The sequence below is a fragment of the Pistacia vera genome, unplaced genomic scaffold, assembly GCF_008641045.1.
Source record: "Pistacia vera cultivar Batoury unplaced genomic scaffold, PisVer_v2 Contig93, whole genome shotgun sequence".
Taxonomy (NCBI): Eukaryota; Viridiplantae; Streptophyta; class Magnoliopsida; order Sapindales; family Anacardiaceae; genus Pistacia; species Pistacia vera.
Genome location: NW_022196812.1, coordinates 1,309,168 through 1,332,365, shown reverse-complemented (window position 1 = coordinate 1,332,365; position 23,198 = coordinate 1,309,168). Strand labels below are relative to the sequence as shown.

Below are 23,198 nucleotides of genomic sequence, written 5' to 3'. Positions count from 1 at the left end.
ACTAAAGTGTTATCTTCACAAACTAGAGTGGCCAGGAAAGAAACTATATTTACAGGTTTAAATTGTTATTTTTCCATATAAATTTTAAAGATTTTCGTGGACTTGGGGTGGTCCTAATTTCTGCATTTAGGCTCCCTTAGTTATTGAACTTAATGTTTGCGCCCCCCCCACAAACAACCTGAAATGTGATTCCTAACATTGTTTTAAAACCTAACCTGGCCCGACCGGTTTAATCAGTTGAACCAGGACCTGGAAGCTTCAACGGGCCGAGTTTATGTTTTTCCTATTCACTCAAAACCCTAAGATTTGGGAGGATGATCGACGAACAATTGCTGGCTGGGATGTTGGAGCTTTTGAAGAAAAACCGCCAATGAATGCAATAGTGGTGACGACGTTGATTTTCAGTGAGTAAATCGACCAGAAATCGAACAAAACTGGCAGTGGCAACAACCAGCTTTTACCGGCAATTAGAGAGGCTAACAGGGGTGGGGTGAGGTGGGTTTTGGTTGGGAGGAAAATGGGAGTAATTTTTAGGTGATGGGAAGGGTTGTCGACATCGGCATCGATGAGATCTGGTCTAGAATGCTAACACCGACGTCAGATTTGGCCAAAATCGAACATATTTCGACCAGATCTTAGGTATATTTTAAGGAAAATGGGCTCAAAGGACGATTGGGGTTGCACCTGGGGTGTCGCCGCCGCCAACCATTCACCGACCGATTTGTATTTGGGGTGTGTTTGCTAACTTTTAAACCTATAGAGATGCACCATAGATTTTAGGGGTATATTTGCTGAATTTTAAAAAATTTTATCAACCGATCAACCTAGGACCTAGCAACTTTGCCAGGTTTCACCCCAAGTTGGGTTTTAAAACATTAATTCCTAATTAACTATAGCCCCTATATTCATTAAACATTACAATTTGACCTTCAAAATAATTTTTCCGACTTCACCCTTGGTTATATAAGCTTAGTTACTTTATGATATGGGTGTGAATACTTTTATATCTTCAAGTGGTCCTTCAATTGTTATCAATTGTTATATTAGAAATATTAAACTTATGAGTTTTACTAAAACCTTATACATAGTACCCGTACTATGCGTATGGTACCCGTACTATGCATTATATTTACAAACAATAATAAGATGGTGAGTAAGCATAGCATTACTCTTGTTATATAGATATGGGGTAAATTCTTTTTGTACAAAAGTTGATACAAATAACATTACCCAGAGATATAACATTGTTATGAACATAAATGATCCATTATTTTATTATGCGACGGTAGCTGTGCTCTGGTCTAGTCTAGTCGTTTAGAGGTCAACCTCGACCATATATAGCATTTAATTATAATTTATATATCAAGTCATTTATAATACGAATATACTCAAGTTTTTAATGTGCGATATGATGGTAATCTCATACCTAACAAAATGCAAAAAATCAGAGTAATCTTTACGATTTAGAAACTGCACATGATATGCTACAATTTTATTCATATAAACTCAATTCACATCTACAATTTTATTCATATAAACTCAATTCACATCTACAATATCTCTAAGATTTTAAAGTGCACTTAGGTTGCACCAGACAAGAATCTAGATACACAAAACTGATATTTAAAAATGATCATGCTAGCTAATTATACTAGCAACTATTTTGAGAACTCATCTCAAAGTTCTAATAATTTTAATTATATACCTAATTTGATCATCAAACATGACCATTTGAACCCCATTTGTGTTCAAATTGATACACTATTTGGAACTCCTCTACATGTTACTCCAGGCTCAGAACTTGGTGCAAGTAGCTCATATGGTAACACTCCGGCACCACACCGGTTCCGAAGGCTAGGATCAGCGTTCCTTTTTTCTATCTCCTTCTCTATCCGGCTGATCTCTGCCGAGAACTCGAAGAATGCCTCGGTTATATCGGCGTCGCTGGTCCAAATCGACGGTTGTTGTCTCTCTCCTAAGTACTCTTCATCAGGTGAATGTGTAGACAATGTGTCTACCACAGCCATATATTTTGTGGCTTGTAACAAACTTGGCAATGCTGCCAGGAAGTACTTTTGTGGGTCAGCTAAAAATACAGCATACTCAGGGTCATTTTCATCTGGGATTAATCTTCTCATTAATGGTGGGCGATTAGGCACATAACCACCGTATGGGTACTGACCAAAATTGAGTGCAGCATGTTGTGCGGATGCAAGCCAGATGATGGTGGTGAGAACGGAGACTAGATCATCACCGTTAGTTAGTGTGGGCCACCAACTTTCTTGGGCAAGATCTGCATGACCCACTTTGACGGATTCAGAGTACCATGATTGTAACTCTTTGTCATTACAAATTAGGCTTGAATTTGGATAGTAATGGTTGACATAGGTGCGCACCCACTCCTCAATTGCTGACCAAATTATGCATCGAATTAAATTAATTATTTTATATAATAATGAATTAACATTTGGATACCCATTTTTGAAATTTGATTTGGCTTTTATCTAATTGTTTTAATTTTTTTTATTTAAGAAGCAAAATTAGATAGAGTTGGTGATTTTTTTTTTTTTTCCTTCAAATTCCCCTTTTTTCTTAAATAATTAGATTTTCTAGTAAATAAATTTAAATTTAATAATTTTCTCTTTCACCAATAAAACTAATAGTCTCATGGAATTATTGTCAAAAATCTATTAATAAAAAATTAATAAGAATAAGGACTCTAAACACTGACTCTAAAGTCTTTACATTATGTCATAATCCAACAAATTAATAATAATTACAAAGAAGACCTTATATATAAGACTTTTGGTTGCTATTATTTTATTTGTTGGGCTCTAATAATATCAAAAGTTAAAGTTTCCAACACATGAATCACAATAATAAAAAAAAATAAAAAATAAAACTAGGAGTTGTGATCCAGCTGGTAACTGGACTTTTAGTGGGTAAACTTTACCTGTAATGTCTGAGTTTTGAATCTCATTGGAAGTAGCTCATGACCAAGGACATTTACTCGAGGTCCGATGGAGAACTAATCTCATACCTCTGGGTGTAGGGACATCTTGAGGTTTTCACAAAAAAAAAAAAAAAAAAAACTTAAAATTGATTGAGAATTAGTTTCATACTTTCGTGTGTGAGGACAACTTGGTGTTTTCACAAAAATATATAAATAAAAATAGAACTCGAATGCCTGATCGTTGATTAAGAATTTATCTTATACCTTCGAGTGTGGGGACATCTCAATGTTAATAATAGAAAACAAACAAACAAACAAAGTCTTAGTCAATCCAACAAACATGACATATGCTAGAAATTATATCTGACATCATCTTATTACACGTATGCCAAAATAATAATAAAAATGGAATAGATATAATTATTTATTACTACTTTAAAAAAGAAAGCCACTTTTATTTTCCCAGTATTTGAATTTATAATGTGGTGGTTGTTGACTTTGGGGTAATAGTTCTCTTTTAATTAAGAGTTAATGACATTAATATTCCTAGATATTATATAATAATAAAAGTTTCTTTAAAGTTTTTAAAATAATAGATGTTTGGACACCATGCGAAGTTGCGTCTAGAGGTAACTCGCATCCCTCAAGCCATCGGGTTGTGCCACAGAGTTGAAAACTTTGACAATTGTCTGGTGGGTGTTTGCAAGAATGATATGCACGAGGGTGTGCATACAAAATTGTAAAGATGGCAATGGGTCGGGCGGGGATCGAGTACCCCTTGGCCCAGGTTCGGACCTATGCTTGAGTCCTGACACCATACTCTGGCATGGGCTTAGGCTAGGCCTATTGCGAGGATGTTAAGTAATTCTAGGCCTGATCCGACTGGCTTTTTGTGACTCTCACTTCCTGTCATGTTAATTTTAATTTATTTTCTCATGGGCAATCTTTGATATATTTTTCTTTATCATTCATATTAACTTAATTAACAATATCTTTTGCTTTAATCACCATATTTTTTGTGTGTATAGATTAATATAGTAAACAATGGATCTTGGGTTTGACTAAAATCGAATTGATTGTTATCATAAATTCATTTCAAAATCATAATCGAATAAAATAAAATTTTAACTTTTTTTAAATGATAAAAATTTAGGTTTGGCTTTGCGATGGTTGTCTCAAGCCAGACTAGTACTCGAGGGGAAGCCCTAAGACTATACCTAGGCCTATGTCCATCCTCGCAAACAACAGTTAATGCCCGACTTGTATGGGCTGGGTTCTCGTAAATCTGAGTATAATTGCCATCTCTAAGGAGGGGTGCTCCTTAAAAGGGGAGTGTAGGAGCCGTTAGAGGTCATTCTTTATAGTCGACAATTAACAAGAGATAAGGCATCCAACCATTAATGAATTGTTAATGAGTCATTAAAATTTACGTTGTTATAAGTTAATAAAAATTATCAAATTGCTATCCTATCCTATCCTTTATCTTAAAACCTACAAAATTGAAGACAAAAATTAATGTAATATTAAAAATCTCAAAGGTTTTTTTTATTATTATATCATACCATGGAGATTAGTCATTAACTCTAAATGAAATATTAAATCTAAATATTTAATTCAATAAATGAAAATAATATTAGTGAGTTTAAAGGCTGTACACTTAATATGGTTCATTGATTGTCCACGTGGAATAAAATTTGATGAAAAACATGAATCACATGTGGTAGCCCCACTATTAGTGAAGAATATTTTTTAACCTATAGTCACATGGGCGTACCGACATTATGGCATTGGCATGAACCTCGCTATTCTATGATTTGGGGTGGTTCGTTGAATGGTCCTAACCACTCTATAACATAGTTATAGGCAAGGGCAGAGCCAGAAAATATGTTATTGGGGGTCAAGATGTTATCTTCAATGAACAACGGTGCCAGAAACATCAGAAAGTTGCGTTTGCTGAACTTTGCTGGGACTAAAGTGTTATCTTCACAAACTAGAGTGGCCAGGAAAGAAACTATATTTACAGGTTTAAATTGTTATTTTTCCATATAAATTTTAAAGATTTTCGTGGACTTGGGGTGGTCCTAATTTCTGCATTTAGGCTCCCTTAGTTATTGAACTTAATGTTTGCGCCCCCCCCACAAACAACCTGAAATGTGATTCCTAACATTGTTTTAAAACCTAACCTGGCCCGACCGGTTTAATCAGTTGAACCAGGACCTGGAAGCTTCAACGGGCCGAGTTTATGTTTTTCCTATTCACTCAAAACCCTAAGATTTGGGAGGATGATCGACGAACAATTGCTGGCTGGGATGTTGGAGCTTTTGAAGAAAAACCGCCAATGAATGCAATAGTGGTGACGACGTTGATTTTCAGTGAGTAAATCGACCAGAAATCGAACAAAACTGGCAGTGGCAACAACCAGCTTTTACCGGCAATTAGAGAGGCTAACAGGGGTGGGGTGAGGTGGGTTTTGGTTGGGAGGAAAATGGGAGTAATTTTTAGGTGATGGGAAGGGTTGTCGACATCGGCATCGATGAGATCTGGTCTAGAATGCTAACACCGACGTCAGATTTGGCCAAAATCGAACATATTTCGACCAGATCTTAGGTATATTTTAAGGAAAATGGGCTCAAAGGACGATTGGGGTTGCACCTGGGGTGTCGCCGCCGCCAACCATTCACCGACCGATTTGTATTTGGGGTGTGTTTGCTAACTTTTAAACCTATAGAGATGCACCATAGATTTTAGGGGTATATTTGCTGAATTTTAAAAAATTTTATCAACCGATCAACCTAGGACCTAGCAACTTTGCCAGGTTTCACCCCAAGTTGGGTTTTAAAACATTAATTCCTAATTAACTATAACCCCTATATTCATTAAACATTACAATTTGACCTTCAAAATAATTTTTCTGACTTCACCCTTGGTTATATAAGCTTAGTTACTTTATGATATGGGTGTGAATACTTTTATATCTTCAAGTGGTCCTTCAATTGTTATCAATTGTTATATTAGAAATATTAAACTTATGAGTTTTACTAAAACCTTATACATAGTACCCGTACTATGCGTATGGTACCCGTACTATGCATTATATTTACAAACAATAATAAGATGGTGAGTAAGCATAGCATTACTCTTGTTATATAGATATGGGGTAAATTCTTTTTGTACAAAAGTTGATACAAATAACATTACCCAGAGATATAACATTGTTATGAACATAAATGATCCATTATTTTATTATGCGACGTTAGCTGTGCTCTGGTCTAGTCTAGTCGTTTAGAGGTCAACCTCGACCATATATAGCATTTAATTATAATTTATATATCAAGTCATTTATAATACGAATATACTCAAGTTTTTAATGTGCGATATGATGGTAATCTCATACCTAACAAAATGCAAAAAATCAGAGTAATCTTTACGATTTAGAAACTGCACATGATATGCTACAATTTTATTCATATAAACTCAATTCACATCTACAATTTTATTCATATAAACTCAATTCACATCTACAATATCTCTAAGATTTTAAAGTGCACTTAGGTTGCACCAGACAAGAATCTAGATACACAAAACTGATATTTAAAAATGATCATGCTAGCTAATTATACTAGCAACTATTTTGAGAACTCATCTCAAAGTTCTAATAATTTTAATTATATACCTAATTTGATCATCAAACATGACCATTTGAACCCCATTTGTGTTCAAATTGATACACTATTTGGAACTCCTCTACATGTTACTCCAGGCTCAGAACTTGGTGCAAGTAGCTCATATGGTAACACTCCGGCACCACACCGGTTCCGAAGGCTAGGATCAGCGTTCCTTTTTTCTATCTCCTTCTCTATCCGGCTGATCTCTGCCGAGAACTCGAAGAATGCCTCGGTTATATCGGCGTCGCTGGTCCAAATCGACGGTTGTTGTCTCTCTCCTAAGTACTCTTCATCAGGTGAATGTGTAGACAATGTGTCTACCACAGCCATATATTTTGTGGCTTGTAACAAACTTGGCAATGCTGCCAGGAAGTACTTTTGTGGGTCAGCTAAAAATACAGCATACTCAGGTTCATTTTCATCTGGGATTAATCTTCTCATTAATGGTGGGCGATTAGGCACATAACCACCGTATGGGTACTGACCAAAATTGAGTGCAGCATGTTGTGCGGATGCAAGCCAGATGATGGTGGTGAGAACGGAGACTAGATCATCACCGTTAGTTAGTGTGGGCCACCAACTTTCTTGGGCAAGATCAGCATGACCCACTTTGACGGATTCAGAGTACCATGATTGTAACTCTTTGTCATTACAAATTAGGCTTGAATTTGGTTAGTAATGGTTGACATAGGTGCGCACCCACTCCTCAATTGCTGACCAAATTAATAGCCCATCACTTGCATATGGGTAGTCCTCTATTAAAAGCTTTAGACCATGTGGTTGAGTTGGGTCAGGTACAGCCATGCCCCTAAAAACATCAAGACAGATCAATTAGATTCACTCAAAGATTTTATAATTCAATCCAGCTAAACGTATGAACATGTCAATGAAAGAACATGTGGCTGCATTGCCTTCTTGCGTTATTGCCAATGTTGCACAAACAGGACATGTTTTATATAGAATTTAAAACTGGTTTGTTTGAAATGAGTTAAAATGTTTTTAGAAACGTTTTCGTATTCAATGCTAAAAACTACTGTAAGATCGCAGATTAATATGTACCTGCGGATGAGATCGGCTGGGAGGTTTTCCATGTCAAACCGCCAGCCGTTTTTATATGCGGCGGCACTAATCTCCATGCAGTAGCGGCCAGGAGTGAAGCAAGATTCAATCACACCATCAGCATTGATGAGGTTTTGCCTAGCTTGGGCATTGATCTCTAATGTGTATCTCATGTGCGGATCCAAAAGCTTGTAAATTGGGTGCATTGCACTCAATTGCCTGTGTGCCGCAAGTATAAATGGCTCCACGCATGCATGTGTCCGTAACCTGTAATCACAGCAATGTTTTAATAATTTAGTCAATTTAAATTTATTTTATATATGTCGAGAGAATTTGTGTTACAAATAAGTGTAAGAATAATTTTGCTTACCAATGGTTAGCAAGTTGGTGCACCCCAGCATCATTGGAGCACACATGGGCCTTGGCAAGCTGCCAAACCCAATTGCTGGTGGCATCAACAGGAGGTGTAACCACACGCTTTGATCGCAAACTTGGTCCGGATGGTGGGAGGCTAAGCTCAATAGCAATAGGCTTCAAAGTCCCAAGAGGGGTCAAGAAAAATAAGGTTCTTGTTGCATATGCTTTTCTACCATCAAGTGAATTTATTTTATCCAAAAATGGAAGGTAAATGTCATGGTAATCCACTATATACAACTTGTTTTCTTCCAGGGCCTGAAAAAATTTACAAAAATAGAACAATTAATCCCTGTCCTCCGTAAATAATGTGGTACATCTGCCTCATCTAAGATTATTAGAAACTGAAATTACCTGTTGAACAGTCATGCCATTAATTTGGCCAATAATGTGTTCTTCTTTCAAAGCAGATTGTTGTGGACCGTAGATTTCGGGATCAAGTTTGCTTACTGGAGGAAAAACCTGAAGCCTCTCAATGGTGACTGGGTTGACACCAGCTATAGCTTGACGGGCAAATTCGTCATCTCGTAGCCAGGCAAATTTGTCCCCTACAATCGTGAATCACATGATGGTTTAGCAAAGAAGCATGGCTTTTCATTTAAATAATAACCAATTGACTCAAACCCATTACCGAAAAGAACTCATAAAAAAATGAAAAAGAAACAAAGCACCATTAAGAAATACCCACATGTTAAATATGCACATGATGATAAAGCACTTTACAGAAAAAAGAAAGCAATTGATGGCATTGGAATTTGCCTGGTTAATTTGCTGATAAAGAGCCAAGGAAAGAAGACAAAGGATATGCAGGTGGGTCATTTGCTAGAATCAATATCTTCTTCTTTACAAGCCACTACTGGCAAATTAAAAATCTTAATATATATTCCTCTAAAATCAGTTAATGTAACTTTCTCACTGTGACTTGGTCCCCACTAGAACATGGGGCATGCACTCACTAAATTTATTGCCTAAACACTGACAACCTTATTGCCCTTCACAAAAATAATATCATGTGCAACATAAAAATGTATGATATGAGTTGGATCATTGACTAGAATAATTTTACCATAGAGAATTCTAGATTTAATTTGCAGAGAATTTTCGAGTTACGAATGCTTACGGGAAAGAATTTTGGGAATGTCATATCTGAGGAGACCTTGGCTAGATTCTTGAATTCTGCTAACAACCTTCGGAAAGGGGAGTTTCTTGAGGAGTCCATCTTGTAATCCTAAGTTGAGGAGAAGCCCTTCACTGTAGAGGCTGTCAATGTCTGAAAATGCATTGAAGTCGTGATTTGCAGCAGAAAGGCTGGCTTTTAATGAGGGGATTAAGTTGTGAAGCACAGCTTTAAGCCTCCCAGTAGAAAATGTGTCTTGCTTAGACTCCTCAAATTGTTCATCCCTTGGCACATACATGGGTAATGGCTTCTCAATTCGGCTCTCTGCATGCATATCTGCAGTCATATATGGAGGAAATTAATATCGGATTAATTTGGTCACTTATTTGCTCTACGTTTTCTTTCAATAAGATCATAACAGATGTACCACTTTTGCCCATTTTGTTAAAGAAAGGAATCAACAACTTTTCATTTCCTTTGCCATAGAGTTTAGGAATGACACATTTACCAATTTGAAAAGCATATAAGTTTAAGTATTATATATCATGTATTTTTTGAAATTTTCAAATACCCCTCAACTTTTTTTAGGAGTTGGTTGAGTGATCATACAATTTCAATAATCAAGAAACTTACCAGTGTCAGTTGGAACTCGACCGGTGCGACACCGTCTAGGGTAAGGCCTTTGTTCACCTCCAAGAGTTGGTCTAACTAAATCACTGCATTTATCTGGGTTTCCCAGATCATTGTACACATCAAAGTCATAAATCCTGTCTGATAATTTCCTGACTCCTTTGCCATCACCTCTAAGATCTTTAAGCTCTTTTTCTCTCAACACTCTAAGCCCTTCAGGGGTCTCACTTGGTAGATATGGCTGCACAAAATTAAGGTATGATAAAACAAATTAAGTTCCCATTGATGCTCTTAAAATAAAGAAAAAATACAAAATAAATTGGAGAATTTGATGTGGTTGTCAAATCCATATATGAAGGGCTTGTCATGACTCATACACAAAAACAAACAAAATGAATGTTGAATTCATGGTCCACCTCTGAAGTGATGGCCCATCTAATTATAAGCAAATTAATATCACTAATGCAGAATCAATCTTTGATTTTCTTCTTCTTTCTGTTAATGCGCAGTCCTTATAGAATGAACCTAATTAATTTTGATTTTTAATTGCACAACATTGAATATCAGTTTAGTTTTCTATAGCTGCATACTCTGAATGATTCAAAGATTTTGTCTGGGACAAAATTCAAAAGCTAAAACATTAGGTTTTGACTTTTACTTAACCCAATAGAAGAAATCTAACTGGCAGTGCTCTGGCGTTTTGCAAGAAGTCATAATCATTGACAACAACCCACTACAGTAAAAAAGAAAGAAGGAAAATTTTAAGTCTTGAAGAATACCTGATTAGTGAAGAAAATCCTTTTTCCAGGATGATCTTTGTTGGATTGAACCCATGAATTGCAATGAAAATGAACAGGGCCACAAGCAAAACCTTCAATGGTTATCGTCTCCAAGAAGAACTCCTTTTGGTGCTTATTGGTAACTGTGATTGCACCAGGCATCCCAAAATCAGAATCTAAAGTAAAGTCAGCTGTGTAATGAACTCTCTCAGCTTTAATATTTGATTTCTTAGACCAATCTTTCAACACGGCTTCTCTACTTCTCTTTGGACCCTTTGTTTCTACAATCACAAAAAACAAGAAAAAAACACCCAATTTAGTACAATAAATTATAAATATTCATCAGTAAAAAACCTGATAGAGAGAAGAGAAAAGAACTTACTGGGATCAAGCTCAGTACTGAGAAGTGTTAACACAACATTTCTCCCAATCTTATCAGTTAAAGCATCTAAATGGTTAACCAGTTGTTCTTTCAAGTCTTCGTTGATGTTTTTTCTCACAGTCAAAACCGCTCTAACCTTAAATTTAACAGCTTTTTGAGTTGCAGACACAGAAGCCTTAATCAAATCTTCACTTATTGCTGCCACAGGAGTAGTAAAAGTCCTAGTTTTCTTCAAATGCACTGACCTTCTCGGTTGCACAGGAACAAAAAATGCCGGGTTAATCGACAAGTTCTTCTGCAACTTCCTCTGAAAATCGCTTGAAGAAGAAGATAAATATAACGATCTCTCAAGTAAAGAACAACCCATGAACTCTTTTGTCAGTGCCATGAAGAAGAAGAAGAAGAAGAAGAAGAAGATGATTATTTAAAATATTTGTCTTCTCTTTAACACTGAATAAAGCTGGTGGGTTGTTGGTTTATTTTTTGTGCTCGTCAGGAGAAGAGAAATTAAAGCTACAGAGCTCTTCCTTGTTTTTTGTCTGGTGAAGCTGTATGTGTACCGGTATTTATATAAATGTGAAGCAGTAGCATGAACCTCACCGTCCACACGTTTTTCAAATCATGCTGTGGACAATCGCTTTAGTTTTATGTGTTTTTTGTTTTTGTTTTCATTGTTTTTACTTTTCTGTTTTCTTAAAACATCAAGTGGCAAGTGCCTCATTTGCCCGACGACTCAGTTTGGCTCAAAAGGAACCAAGGCTCATTCCGTGCGCCAAGTTTACTTTCGAAACTCTTTCACCCTATAAAAAGCCAGTTTACCGTAATTTATGGGAAGAGAATTTAAAATGACGGTAAGTACAGGATTGAAGACTTTAAATTATTAGATGGAAACTACAACTAAGAGTTTTGCTATAAGTTTATATTACTGCAGTGTTACTGTTGATCCAATATCAATTTATAGTACTGCAGTTGGTATAATATCACAAGTCGATGTATCAAAACTATAGAAAGTATACTATTAAAATTCAAATTCAAGGGATTGATCAACTTAAAAGATCGATCTGATAGATAGAAGAATTCTTAAGCTTAAAACCATATTTGATGGGATGTATGATCCCGATGTGAGATCTTAACATAAACAGTATCATTGTAATATTGTTGACATGGTATCACAAGTTTATGATATTACGGTGGTATTGTTGATACATTGATCATAAGTCAATATAACAAAACGAGAAAGTCTATGGTATCATAATAGTATTGCTGATACATGTCAAGTAATTGTAACGTTTAATAGAATTAGGCAACAAGGAAGAAAAGTGGTTTAATTTTTTAACCCCAAAAGTAATGCCATAGCATAATTGATCTAAATAAAGAAAATGAATCAATAACTTTGCAAACAGATTTTGGTGTGTGTCCCCCTTTGCTTCTTAAATGCAGCATATAATGGCCACCCACCCAAAATAAACTCACCACTTTGAAGCTTGTCACTTTCTACAAGTTGAACCATTTTTGACGACACTAGCTGACTCTACAAAATTCCTCTTACTATTTTGATTTGATATTTGATTTGATTTGAAGAACTGCAGAGATTTTATTTTTCCTTATTGGTTGGATTATAACAGATGAAGTTCTAACAAGTTCTCAAAGGAAAAAGCACGAATGGATCTTGTAAGATTTTCGAGAAAATCTTGGATTTCTTTCGAAAGCATATTCTTATTAATCTGCTTTTTACATTCTGTGAATAACTGGGACATTGAATAATATCCAAAGAGAAAAATCGTAAAGTATCGATCTTTCTTTTAGTTGTTAAATCTCTCTTTAATCGATCAATGTATTATATTTCAGATCCGTATTATTAATAGAATACGTAGATGTGATACCAAATGAATAGATAAATGGATATAAACGAAAAGTTAACTCATTAAATATCTCGATAGATAAACAATATATAAACGATTTGAAAAAAAAAAAATATAAAAAATATACCACCTTATTTCTTAAAATCAAGTACTATACTTGCTTCATTAGTAATCAAATCGCAACCACGTGAATTACAATTAATATTTGGTGAAGATCGTTTTCATTTATAAACAGACATAAATATATTTAAGTTGTTGCCATCAAATCACCAAGAAATCTAAGAGCTTGCCTAATTTATTTACTCTCTTTCACAGAAACGTTTTCCAGCAAAGAGAGATGGGTTTGGACGTACTTGCCAATAAAAGCAAAGTGGAGGGGCAAAGGTTAATTATTTCCTTCTGTACTTTAATTCTGTGTTTATGGCGTGCTGTAATTCAATTCTCTTTCTGCTTATATTATGCAATAGCTAGACAACAAAGAATGGTCTCTGCTTAGCTCACTGCTCACGCGCCCCAGTTTGGCATATTGCAGCATGGAGATCGACTTTCCTGCTATGCTTCCCTAAAGAAAACTTTATCATCGTCTTTGTAATGTTTCAATGGATTTTGGAAGTAGTTTTTTAACAGTCAAGCGCAGCCATTAAACTGATTTCTCATGGTCATAAAGATCAGGCTCCTAGCTTATCCAATTAGGTGACAACTAATTAAATAAATACCAAAGTTATTAGGGTTTTAGTTAAACGTCTAACCATTCAGTCAAAAACGTTTCACGAAAACGTTTAACCATTCGGTCGAAAATGTCAATAGCTTGTTAAAATTATCTTTTTTTATCTCTTGAACCGTTACATTTAACTAACAGAAACACCGTTTAAGGGTGATAACGCTAGTTTCTAAAATTAGGGAGAGGCGAAAGTGTTTCTGTGCCAAACTTTGGAGATGAAACTTACCTCTCATCTAATTTATCTTGACTGTCTTAGGTTTTATTGAAAAAGTCAATTATTGCATGGGAAGAAAATGTTTTACAAATATATAGTTCATTGACTCTCTCTAAACAAGGTAACCTTGATTGTCTTAGGGTTGCAAATGCTAAAGTTTGGTCAAAACTGGGAAAACCTTTTGAATAAAAAATAAATAGAAAAATAAAGTTTGGTCAAGAATTAAATTGTAAATTAAGTTGAGAGTGAAATGGGAACACAACACTGTTGAATATTGCTTTCACTAATGAGCTCAACGAATTATCGTGCTTAATCTTGCCAAGAGATTTCCTTAATTCCAACCATAGAATTGTCTTATACATTTATTTTCAATTCATATTGAGTGTCATAGTTAGCTATTGACTATTACCCAATAGTTTGATTGAATTTTGACCAAGAAAACAAGGATCATTATTCATACTTTTCATATATTTTGACAAATTTCTATTGTTGGTCCAATATGTAACCTTTTGTAATCCATTAATTATATTCACATCTGGGTCATATCTTGGAGCATAAGATTATCTTATTCAATCATATTCATATTAAATCTATCAAATGAGAACTAATTTCATTTAGTTGAAAAAAACCGTCTTTCGTACAGATAAATGATGCTCTCAAAAGCCTTCGGGTGAGAGATATCGGACTTTTTTTCACTCCATGTTTTTTGTGGTGTCTTTTCTCCCAGATACTTCTCGTGGGCATACAGTTCATTAGGTACATGAAAATCTAAGCGTGAACACATGTTTTTGAATTTGAGGTCTATTTTTTGATTATTGAAGACAAGGATGGTTGATGGAAAGCCAAACAATACCAATCTTTTTCTTTCTTTTAAATTTAAAAAAATAATAAAAAAATAAAAAAATTATGTGGCTAATAGTCATTAATCATTCAGTGCAAAATATGGGAAGGTCCACTAAATCTATTGTACGACGACCAACCGGCCTAGGATGAGCCCACAATTGATGATGTAGGGACCCACTGATTTTCATCATGATGATCATCAACCAATAGAATTGATTTACCGTCCAGATTTCTTGATTTATTTCGGAGGCTGCGAAAGTGAAATTATGAATCAAAATCAGTCCACACATAATCCCAAATTCAATTTATTGATGGTGATTTTCAATTATTGAAAGAAGGATTAATTAACACATGAATAATGTTTTGTAAATGTCAACCCCACATTTTTTTTTTATTTTATTACAAAAAAAATTGATGAAATACTATAAATTTCAACGAATAAACAGAAGTACGAAGATTACAGAATCCGAATGTCTTAATCATTTTTAACCCGATCATCAATTACTATTATTAACACTAAAAATTTGTCGTATGTTATTAATCTCACCAGAAACTCGTATGAGAGTTGGTTTGAGTGCCCTAACTATGGAGGAATGCTTTCAAGATGGTTAATAAACAAGACTTACTTCTATTTATCTATGCCTTCTGTGATGGGTTATTAGCTTTTCTTTAATTCTGAAAATGGGTTATTTACTAAAAGAATTACTTCTATAAAACCTTGAAACCCGACTTGGGTTGTCACTTGGCCAAGGGGTCGGGTCCCAAGTTTAACTGGTCTGATTAAACCGGTGGTCTCCCAGTGATCCAAAAAATTTGAAATCTTGCAAATACCCATAAAATTTACAATCAGTTCCTACAAGTCTGAAATCTAGTAAAAACACCCTTGTGATAGTTAGGGCTTTGATTTTGGTAGCTAATTCTCGCAGCCAAAATTCAATCCGACACCACCACCTGAACCACTAGCACCCTACAAAACTCCTCTAACCCCGACACTTGGTAACCCCCAGTTCGCCGGTCGTGACTTGCATATATCGCTGTGATTGGGTTGGTTTTTCCAACAAAATTTCGGCTGATTCTGACGTCAAAAATTCTCTCTAACACCACCCCTTAAACCATCGACCTCCACTCTGCAAAAGCCCTCTAAACTCGGCACATGGTAGCCTCTCATTCGCTAGCGATAAGGTTAGCCATTTCGGGAATAGTTGAATTTTGTAACATGACCCAATAAAGCCCCCGACTCCCAATTCAATTGGTTCAACCGACTGAGTTAGGCCGAGTTTTAAAACCTTGCTATAATAGGGACCCACTGATTTTCATCATGATGATCATCAACCAATAGAATTAATTTACCGTCTAGATTTCTTGATTAATTTTCGATATTGCGAAAGGGAAATTATGAATCAAAATCAGTCCACACATAATCCCAAATTCAATTTCTTGATGGTGATTTTCAATTATTGAAAGAAGGATTAATTAACACATGAATAATGTTTTGTAAATGTCAACCTCGCATTTTTTTTATTTTATTACAAAAAATTGATGAAATATTATAAATTTCAACGAATAAACAGAAGTATGAAGATTACAGAATCCGGATGTCTTAATCATTTTTAACCCGATCATCGATTACTATTATTAACACTAAAAATTTGTCGTATGTTATTAATCTCACCAGAAACTCGCATGAGAGTTGGTTTGAGTGCCCTAACTATGGAGGAATGCTTTCAGGATGGTTAATAAACAAGACTTACTTCTATTTATCTATGCCTTCTGTGATGGGTTATTAGCTTTTCCTTAATTCTGAAATGGGTTATTTACTAAAAGAATTACTTCTATAAAACCTTGAAACCTGACTTGGGTTGTCACTTGGCCAAGGGGTCGGGTCCCAAGTTTAACTGGTCTGATTAAACCGGTGGTCTCCCAGTGATCCAAAAAATTTGAAATCTGCAATACCATAAAATTTAATCAGTTCCTACAAGTCTGAAATCTAGTAAAACACCCTTGTGATAGTTAGGGCTTGATTTTGGAGCTAATTCTCGCAGCCAAAATTCAATTCGACACCACCACCTGAACCACTAGCACCCTACAAAACCCCTTAACCCTGACACTTGGTAACCCCATGTTTGCGGTTGTGACTTGCATATACCGCTGTGATTGGGTTATTTTTGACAAAATTTCAGCTGATTCCGACGTCCAAAATTCACTCTGACACCACTCCTTAAACCATCGACTCCACTCTATAAAGCCCTCTAAATCGGCACATGGTAGCCTCTCATTCGCTGGCGATAAGGTTAGCATTTCGGGAATATTGAATTTGTAACATGACCTAGTGAAGCCCCCGGCTCCAGTTCAATCGGTTCAAACTGACCGAGCTAGGCCGAGTTTTAAAACCTTGCTATAATAGACAAGTACATAACTTCTATTTTAACTTATTAGTATAGACAACATTTGATTGATCCTCTATGTAGATAAACTATTAACTAAACGCTAATTAATGAGGTTCTCACCAAATTGTTTTGTTGAAGAAAAAAATTGTAGACATAAAATATATTTAAATAATAACAGAGGAATTAATGATCCTAAATGACATGGTTCACATGGTCAAAAGTGCAAGAATTTCACTAATCATACTTAACATGTCAATTTAGAGTCATTTTCAGGTAGAAGTGACCAAATAAATTGATAATCATAAATGAGTTGCATATAGATATTACCCATCGTATATTGACGTGACACGAATAGTTGAAGGTCTCGTGTTTGAATTCTCCTAATTTTGTTTCGAAGGGGTTTTTCTTTTCGAAGGAGCAAAATTTCTGCCGTAAATTATGAATAATACTTTTACAAAATCAAATCTAGAAGGGATGTAATTAATTAGTTGTGGTTAACTTTTGATAATCATAATTAATTAATTGGTTGAGTGAAAAATATTGCTTTCCCAAAAAATACAAATTTAAAACCTAATTCCAAAAACTTTGTCTATCACAAAAGCATATCCATCTATCCCACCCATTTAAAGCATTAGTGTAAAACGTGATTAATAAGTATTTTATCCAAATTAATTACTATTTCTTCATGTAAAATGTATTAAGTTTAAATATGATTTAGCTGAAAGGGCTTTATTGGCCCAAAATTGTTTTAATCCTTTTTAGGCCGAACTTACGTTAAACACAAAGGTCATATGTTTGGTCAGAATTAATTTTTAAATGAATAATGTTTTGTGAAATATCAACCCCACATTTTTTTTTTATTTTATTAAAAAAAATGATGAAATAATATAGATTTCAACAATAAACAGAAGTACGAAGATTATAGAATCCAGATGTCTTAATCTTTTATAACCCGATCTCATTTAATATCATTAACACTAAAATTCGTCATATTTTATTAATTCACCGAAACTCTCATGAGAGTTGGTTTGAGTGCCTTAACTATGGAGGATGTTTTCAAGATGGTTAATAAACAAGACTTACTTCTATTTACAGCCAATGCCTTTGGTGATGGGTTATTACCTTGAAACCCGCCCCAGATTGTCACTCAGCCAGAGGGTCGGTTCTAGGTTTAATCGATCCGATTAAACCGGTGGTCTAGTAGTATCCAAAAAGTTTGAAATCTTACAAATAACCCCTAAAAACTACAAATCAGTACTACAGGTTGAAATCTAGCAAAAACACCCCTATAACAGTTAGGGCTTTGATTTTTCTGGCTGATTCTTGCGGCCAATATTCAATCCGACACTAACACCTAAACCTTAGCATCCTACAAGACCCCTCTAACCAGACCTTGGTCGCCCCAATTCGCCGACCGTGATTGCGTATACTGATACGATTATGTTGATTTTTCCAGCCAATTTTAGTTGATTTCAACGTCCAAAATTCACTCCAACACCACCCCTTAACCACCACTTCCACTCTACAAAAGCCCTCTAACTTCGGCATTGGTAGCCTCTCGTTCATCAACCATAAGGTTAGGGATTTCGGGAATAGTTAAATTTTGTAACCCGACCCAATGAAGCCTCTAGGTCCCGGTTCAACCGACCAGGCCAGGCGAGTTTTAAAACCTTGCTATATAGACGAGTACATAACTTTTATTTTAACTTAATGTATAGACAAACGATTTGATTGATCCTCTATTGTAGATAAATTATTAACTAAACGCTAATTAATGAGGCATCCACAAATTTTTTGGTTTGAGAAAAAACTTGTAGACATTAAATATATATTACATAATAACAAGGGAATTAATGATTCTAAATCATGATTCACATGGTCAAAAGTGCAAGAATTTCACTAATCATACCATAATGTCATTTATGAGTCATTTTCAGGTAGAAGTGACCAAATTAAATTGGTAATCATAAATGAGTTGCATATGCAAAAATTGATGATCAGGAGAATCAAACGGTATTTGACATGACACGAATAGCTAAGGTCTCGTGTTTGAATTCTCCTAATTTTGTTTCGAAGGGGTTTTTCTTTTGAAGGAGCAAAATTTCTATAGTAAATTATGAATAATAATTTTTCAAAATCTAAACTAGATAAAGGAATGTTAATTAATTAGTTTGGATTAACTTTTGATAAATCTATAATTAGTGTTGAGTGAAAGATATTGTCTTTCCCAAAAAAAATACAATTTTAAAACCTTTTAATTCCAAAGCTTTGTCTATATCACAAAGCATATCCATCTATCCACCCACTAATTTAAAGCATTAGTGTAAAACGTGATTAATTAAGTACTTTATCCAAATTAATACTATTTCTTATGTAAATGTGATAGTTTAAATATGATTTGCTGAAAGGTTTCTTATTGGCCCAAAATTGTTTTAATCCTGTTTTAGGCCGAACTTACGTTACGGTTAAACAAACTGGTCAGTCCAAGTGATTCTACTGTATATGTTTAATTAGAGTAAACAATTTTTCCCACCCAAGGTTTGCCTCCATTGCACTTCCACCCAAAAATTTTAAAATACCACTTTTCCCCACCCAAAGTTTATATTTCGTTTACTACCTAGAATACACTTTCTGATTCGGCGGCTCAACAGGAGAAAAATCAGTCAAGGCTATTGGGACTTTTGAAGAGGGGATGTCGGTGAGTCTTTTGCTAGTCAGGATTGGTTAGAATTTGACTTGGAAGTGATAGTTTCGTTTTACACAATTACTCGATTGTCGACGATTGGTGGGGTTGACAGGAGCAAGGTTTGAGGGATTTTGGTGAGTAATGTGGAAAGCGAATGGTGGTGGCGTGGGGTCACAAAGATGCCGGAATCGGTCGACAATTGGTCAGAATATAAACTTTGGGTAGGAAAGTGGTATTTTAAAACTTTTAGGTGAGAAAGTGTCATAAGGCAACCTGGTTGGGAAAAAGTCGTTTATTTAATTAAGGACAAGATCAAGTCATCAAGATAAATTAATTAATTAAAACCAACGAGGAAATGCTAATAAGACATATGTAATTGTATCCATATCAATTAATGGGCGTTTGGTTCAAGGAATATTAGATTACTGAGAATATTGGATTACTGGAAGATAAATTATCTTGAAAATTACTAAATCTTTAGGAAAATGTGTTTGGTTATTGATGGGTATGTTATATTATGTTTGTGGTTGAGAAATAAATTGGTGGGAATATTATTAATTACTGAATTGTCCTAATAAATATTATTATTTTTTAATATTGATTATTATTTGGATTATTAACCCCCCTACATTTAAAACTTAGCAAAACAACCTCATAATAAAATTTGAAAAATCAATAAATCACCCCCACCAACCAGCCACTGCCGGCAGGAAATGGCCTCTGTGCGCCGTATGGCCATTAACGGCCATAGACATTGCCGTTAACGGCCATCGATCCGGCCGTTGACAGCCAGATCTGTCAATTTCTGGCCGATATCTGGACGAAATGGCCATATCGGTTCACGGCGGCCATTTTCGGCATTTCGTGTGCCGTTTCATCAGCGGCGATGACACTGGTCACGCGGGTGGGGTGGTTGTTGGCGGCAGGTGGGTGGGAGTGGTGGCCTGGGGGGGCTGTAATTTGTTTTGAATTTAAGGGTAATTTTGTCCAAATGTTAATTAATTGGGGTGAAATAGTAAAATTATATTCATGTAAATAAATTCAAAATAAGGGCATTATTGTCCTAAAATTTTTAATAAGAGATAAATTGTAATAAAAAAATATAACCCTGTAATCTTAGAATACCTAAGAAAATGGAGGTAATCACTGTTGTATTTGAAGATTGCCGTATCTTTTATTACTTGATAACCAAACATGGTAATCAAGTAATATAAGATGACTTAACCCTAGTAATCTCAGATAACCCCCAACCAAACACCCCATAAGGGTTTATTTTATATACCTCCTTACAGATTGATTAAGGAGGTCAATTAATCTAGCACACCCAATTTTCGGAAACTATTAGAAACTCTCTATAATTATTGAAAATCCCCTTTAAATAGGTATTTCAATAATTTAAAGAAGGTATTTAATAATCATAGGTTTTTGATGTTTTCAAAAACTTGGGTATGCTTATATTAGAGAGAATGACATTTTCCCACCCAAAGTTTGGCAAACATGCATTTCCCACCCATAAAGTTTTGAAAAAATAGTTTCTCACCCATCGTTAAAATTTAGATGTTAGTTTAACGGTAAAGGGCATTCTCATCAGTTTGCACAATATATATTATAGGTTTAATATTACTTACACCCCTTAATTCAAACTCATACATTACCTTCACTAACTGGGAATTAGCCATTTAAACTCCCTATCTTCAAATTCTAAAATTGAAAAAAAAAAAAAAAATCGCACCTAGCTGGTTGCAAATCTACCGGAATCACACCAACCAAGTGTGAATCTGCTGAATCATACTCGGCCAGGTCGATTCGACCTAAATCACAACCGCCTAATGGGATTTGACCTGAATCACAATCGGCCTAATGGGATTCGGTAGGAATCGCAACGGCTTGGTGCGATTTGATTAGAATTGATAATTATTTAAAACCTTTGATGATTTATAAGATTAATTTTTTTGATGTTTATGAAAATGTGAATACTTTTCAAATCAAAAGATCTCACATGTAAATGAAATTAACTCTATTAATCTAAGAAAACACAATACATTCAAAAATCAGATTAAAATTATTAAATCTAAAGAAAACACATACATTCAAAAATCAAGATTAAATATGAGAAGAGGATTTTAAATTAACAGATTAAGAAGTTTTAAATATTTGACATGCGCAAGCAAAAAGAATATATTTATAGTTTAATGCTTGTCTTGTTCGTCATTCAAAGATGCTTTGTTATTATTTATTAATAATTAAAAGAACTGTTAATATATCAGGATTAGATAACACAAAAAATGAAACGAATTTTCTGGCTCTTCCTTGACCTGCTTGTAGCTTGTCATTTGAATGGAATTTGTATACATATGTAGGCTTTTCCTTTGCTTCCTCTACAAGCGTATGTTTACCCTTAAAAATACATTTGAGAAGAACGGAGTAAGAAATTTTCTTCAAAATATAGATAGGTCGACAAAACGCATCTCACAAATGATGGTTCCTTTATAGGGTTATACCGTTATGAATGGAGGAATGGGCGTGCTTTGATGAGGAATGACCTTCCTTGGATGGAACGGCCATTGCTGGATGAGGAAGACCATTCCATGCAGTGCACGACCATTCATCTCTAAGAATGGTCGTTCATGTTAGTGAAAGCTATAAGTTGATATGGTAATGTCACTCAGTGCCACGTTGGGTTGTGAGTGAAAATTTATGAAATTCGTTTGTTACGTAGTATTACCCTTCTTCAAAGGGATCAATTTTGAGTTTGAGCTTAGAAGTTGTTTGCTCTAACTCGTCAATTTTGTAGACGTTATAGTACAAATATGTAATTAAGCTCTTTCCTCCTCTAGAAGTAGATTTTGGAAGTGAATTCTATATCCAAACCCATGGTATTGGAGCATATAAGTTTTCATATATACGAGTTAATTAGTCAGCCCGCTAAATAGATAGAGGTACTGCAATCAAATGTACATTGCAAAGATTTGAATTGCATTTGAAAAAGGGTGACAATTTTGGTAGATAATTAACTATTTTTAAACTTGAGAATTGTTGGAGTCACACACTTCTAGGACGCTCAAGCCTACTGGTTTATATGAGAGTAATCCTCTTATTCTTAAGGCCTTAGGGGTGAGGAGTCAAGCCTACCTCAAATTCTATCATAGTATCAGAGCTCATGTTCAATTGAGCTGAGTGTTTGACTAGTGAATGAGAGTTTGGTCGACAACCACCTCCAATAACAAATTGACTTAACATAGGGGCTTGACCGTAGGGGAGTGTTGGGGCCCACATATATAGACACATTCAAGCCTGCTGGTTTATAAAAGGGGATAACCCCCACATTCTACAAAGTCTTATTGGATGAGAAGTCAGACTCATCTCAAATTCTATCAAATTATAATAGAAAGGGCTTGTCACACAAATATATCACCCGTTTATTCAAAACATTTAATTTTAGGAGCTAACCCGATAAGATCAATGTTTATATATTTATCGACTATC

The 23,198-nt window shown here is 35.0% G+C and overlaps 1 protein-coding gene across 1 annotated transcript; it reads right to left on the bottom strand.

Moving 5' to 3' along the window:
* Positions 1-1,532: 1,532 nt before the first annotated feature.
* Positions 1,533-11,398, bottom strand: LOC116120236 (linoleate 13S-lipoxygenase 3-1, chloroplastic-like). Its single transcript, XM_031406178.1, has 9 exons — positions 11,000-11,398; positions 10,618-10,898; positions 9,842-10,079; positions 9,212-9,544; positions 8,446-8,639; positions 8,048-8,349; positions 7,678-7,944; positions 7,337-7,426; positions 1,533-2,415 (listed from the first exon to the last, which is right to left on the bottom strand). Exons 1-9 carry the CDS (start codon positions 11,385-11,387, stop codon positions 1,749-1,751), a joined length of 2,760 nt encoding a protein of 919 aa, XP_031262038.1. The 5' UTR covers positions 11,388-11,398; the 3' UTR covers positions 1,533-1,748.
* Positions 11,399-23,198: the final 11,800 nt, after the last annotated feature.

Excerpts from the sequence above, each read along its gene's own strand:
- LOC116120236 (XM_031406178.1), bottom strand. The coding sequence starts at position 11,387 with ATGGCACTGACAAAAGAGTTCATGGGTTGTTCTTTACTTGAGAGATCG. Across the intron at positions 7,945-8,047 it reads CACCAACTTGCTAACCATTG|GTTACGGACACATGCATGCG; the intron begins GTAAGCAAAATT and ends CTGTGATTACAG. Across the intron at positions 7,427-7,677 it reads CCAGCCGATCTCATCCGCAG|GGGCATGGCTGTACCTGACC; the intron begins GTACATATTAAT and ends TGATGTTTTTAG.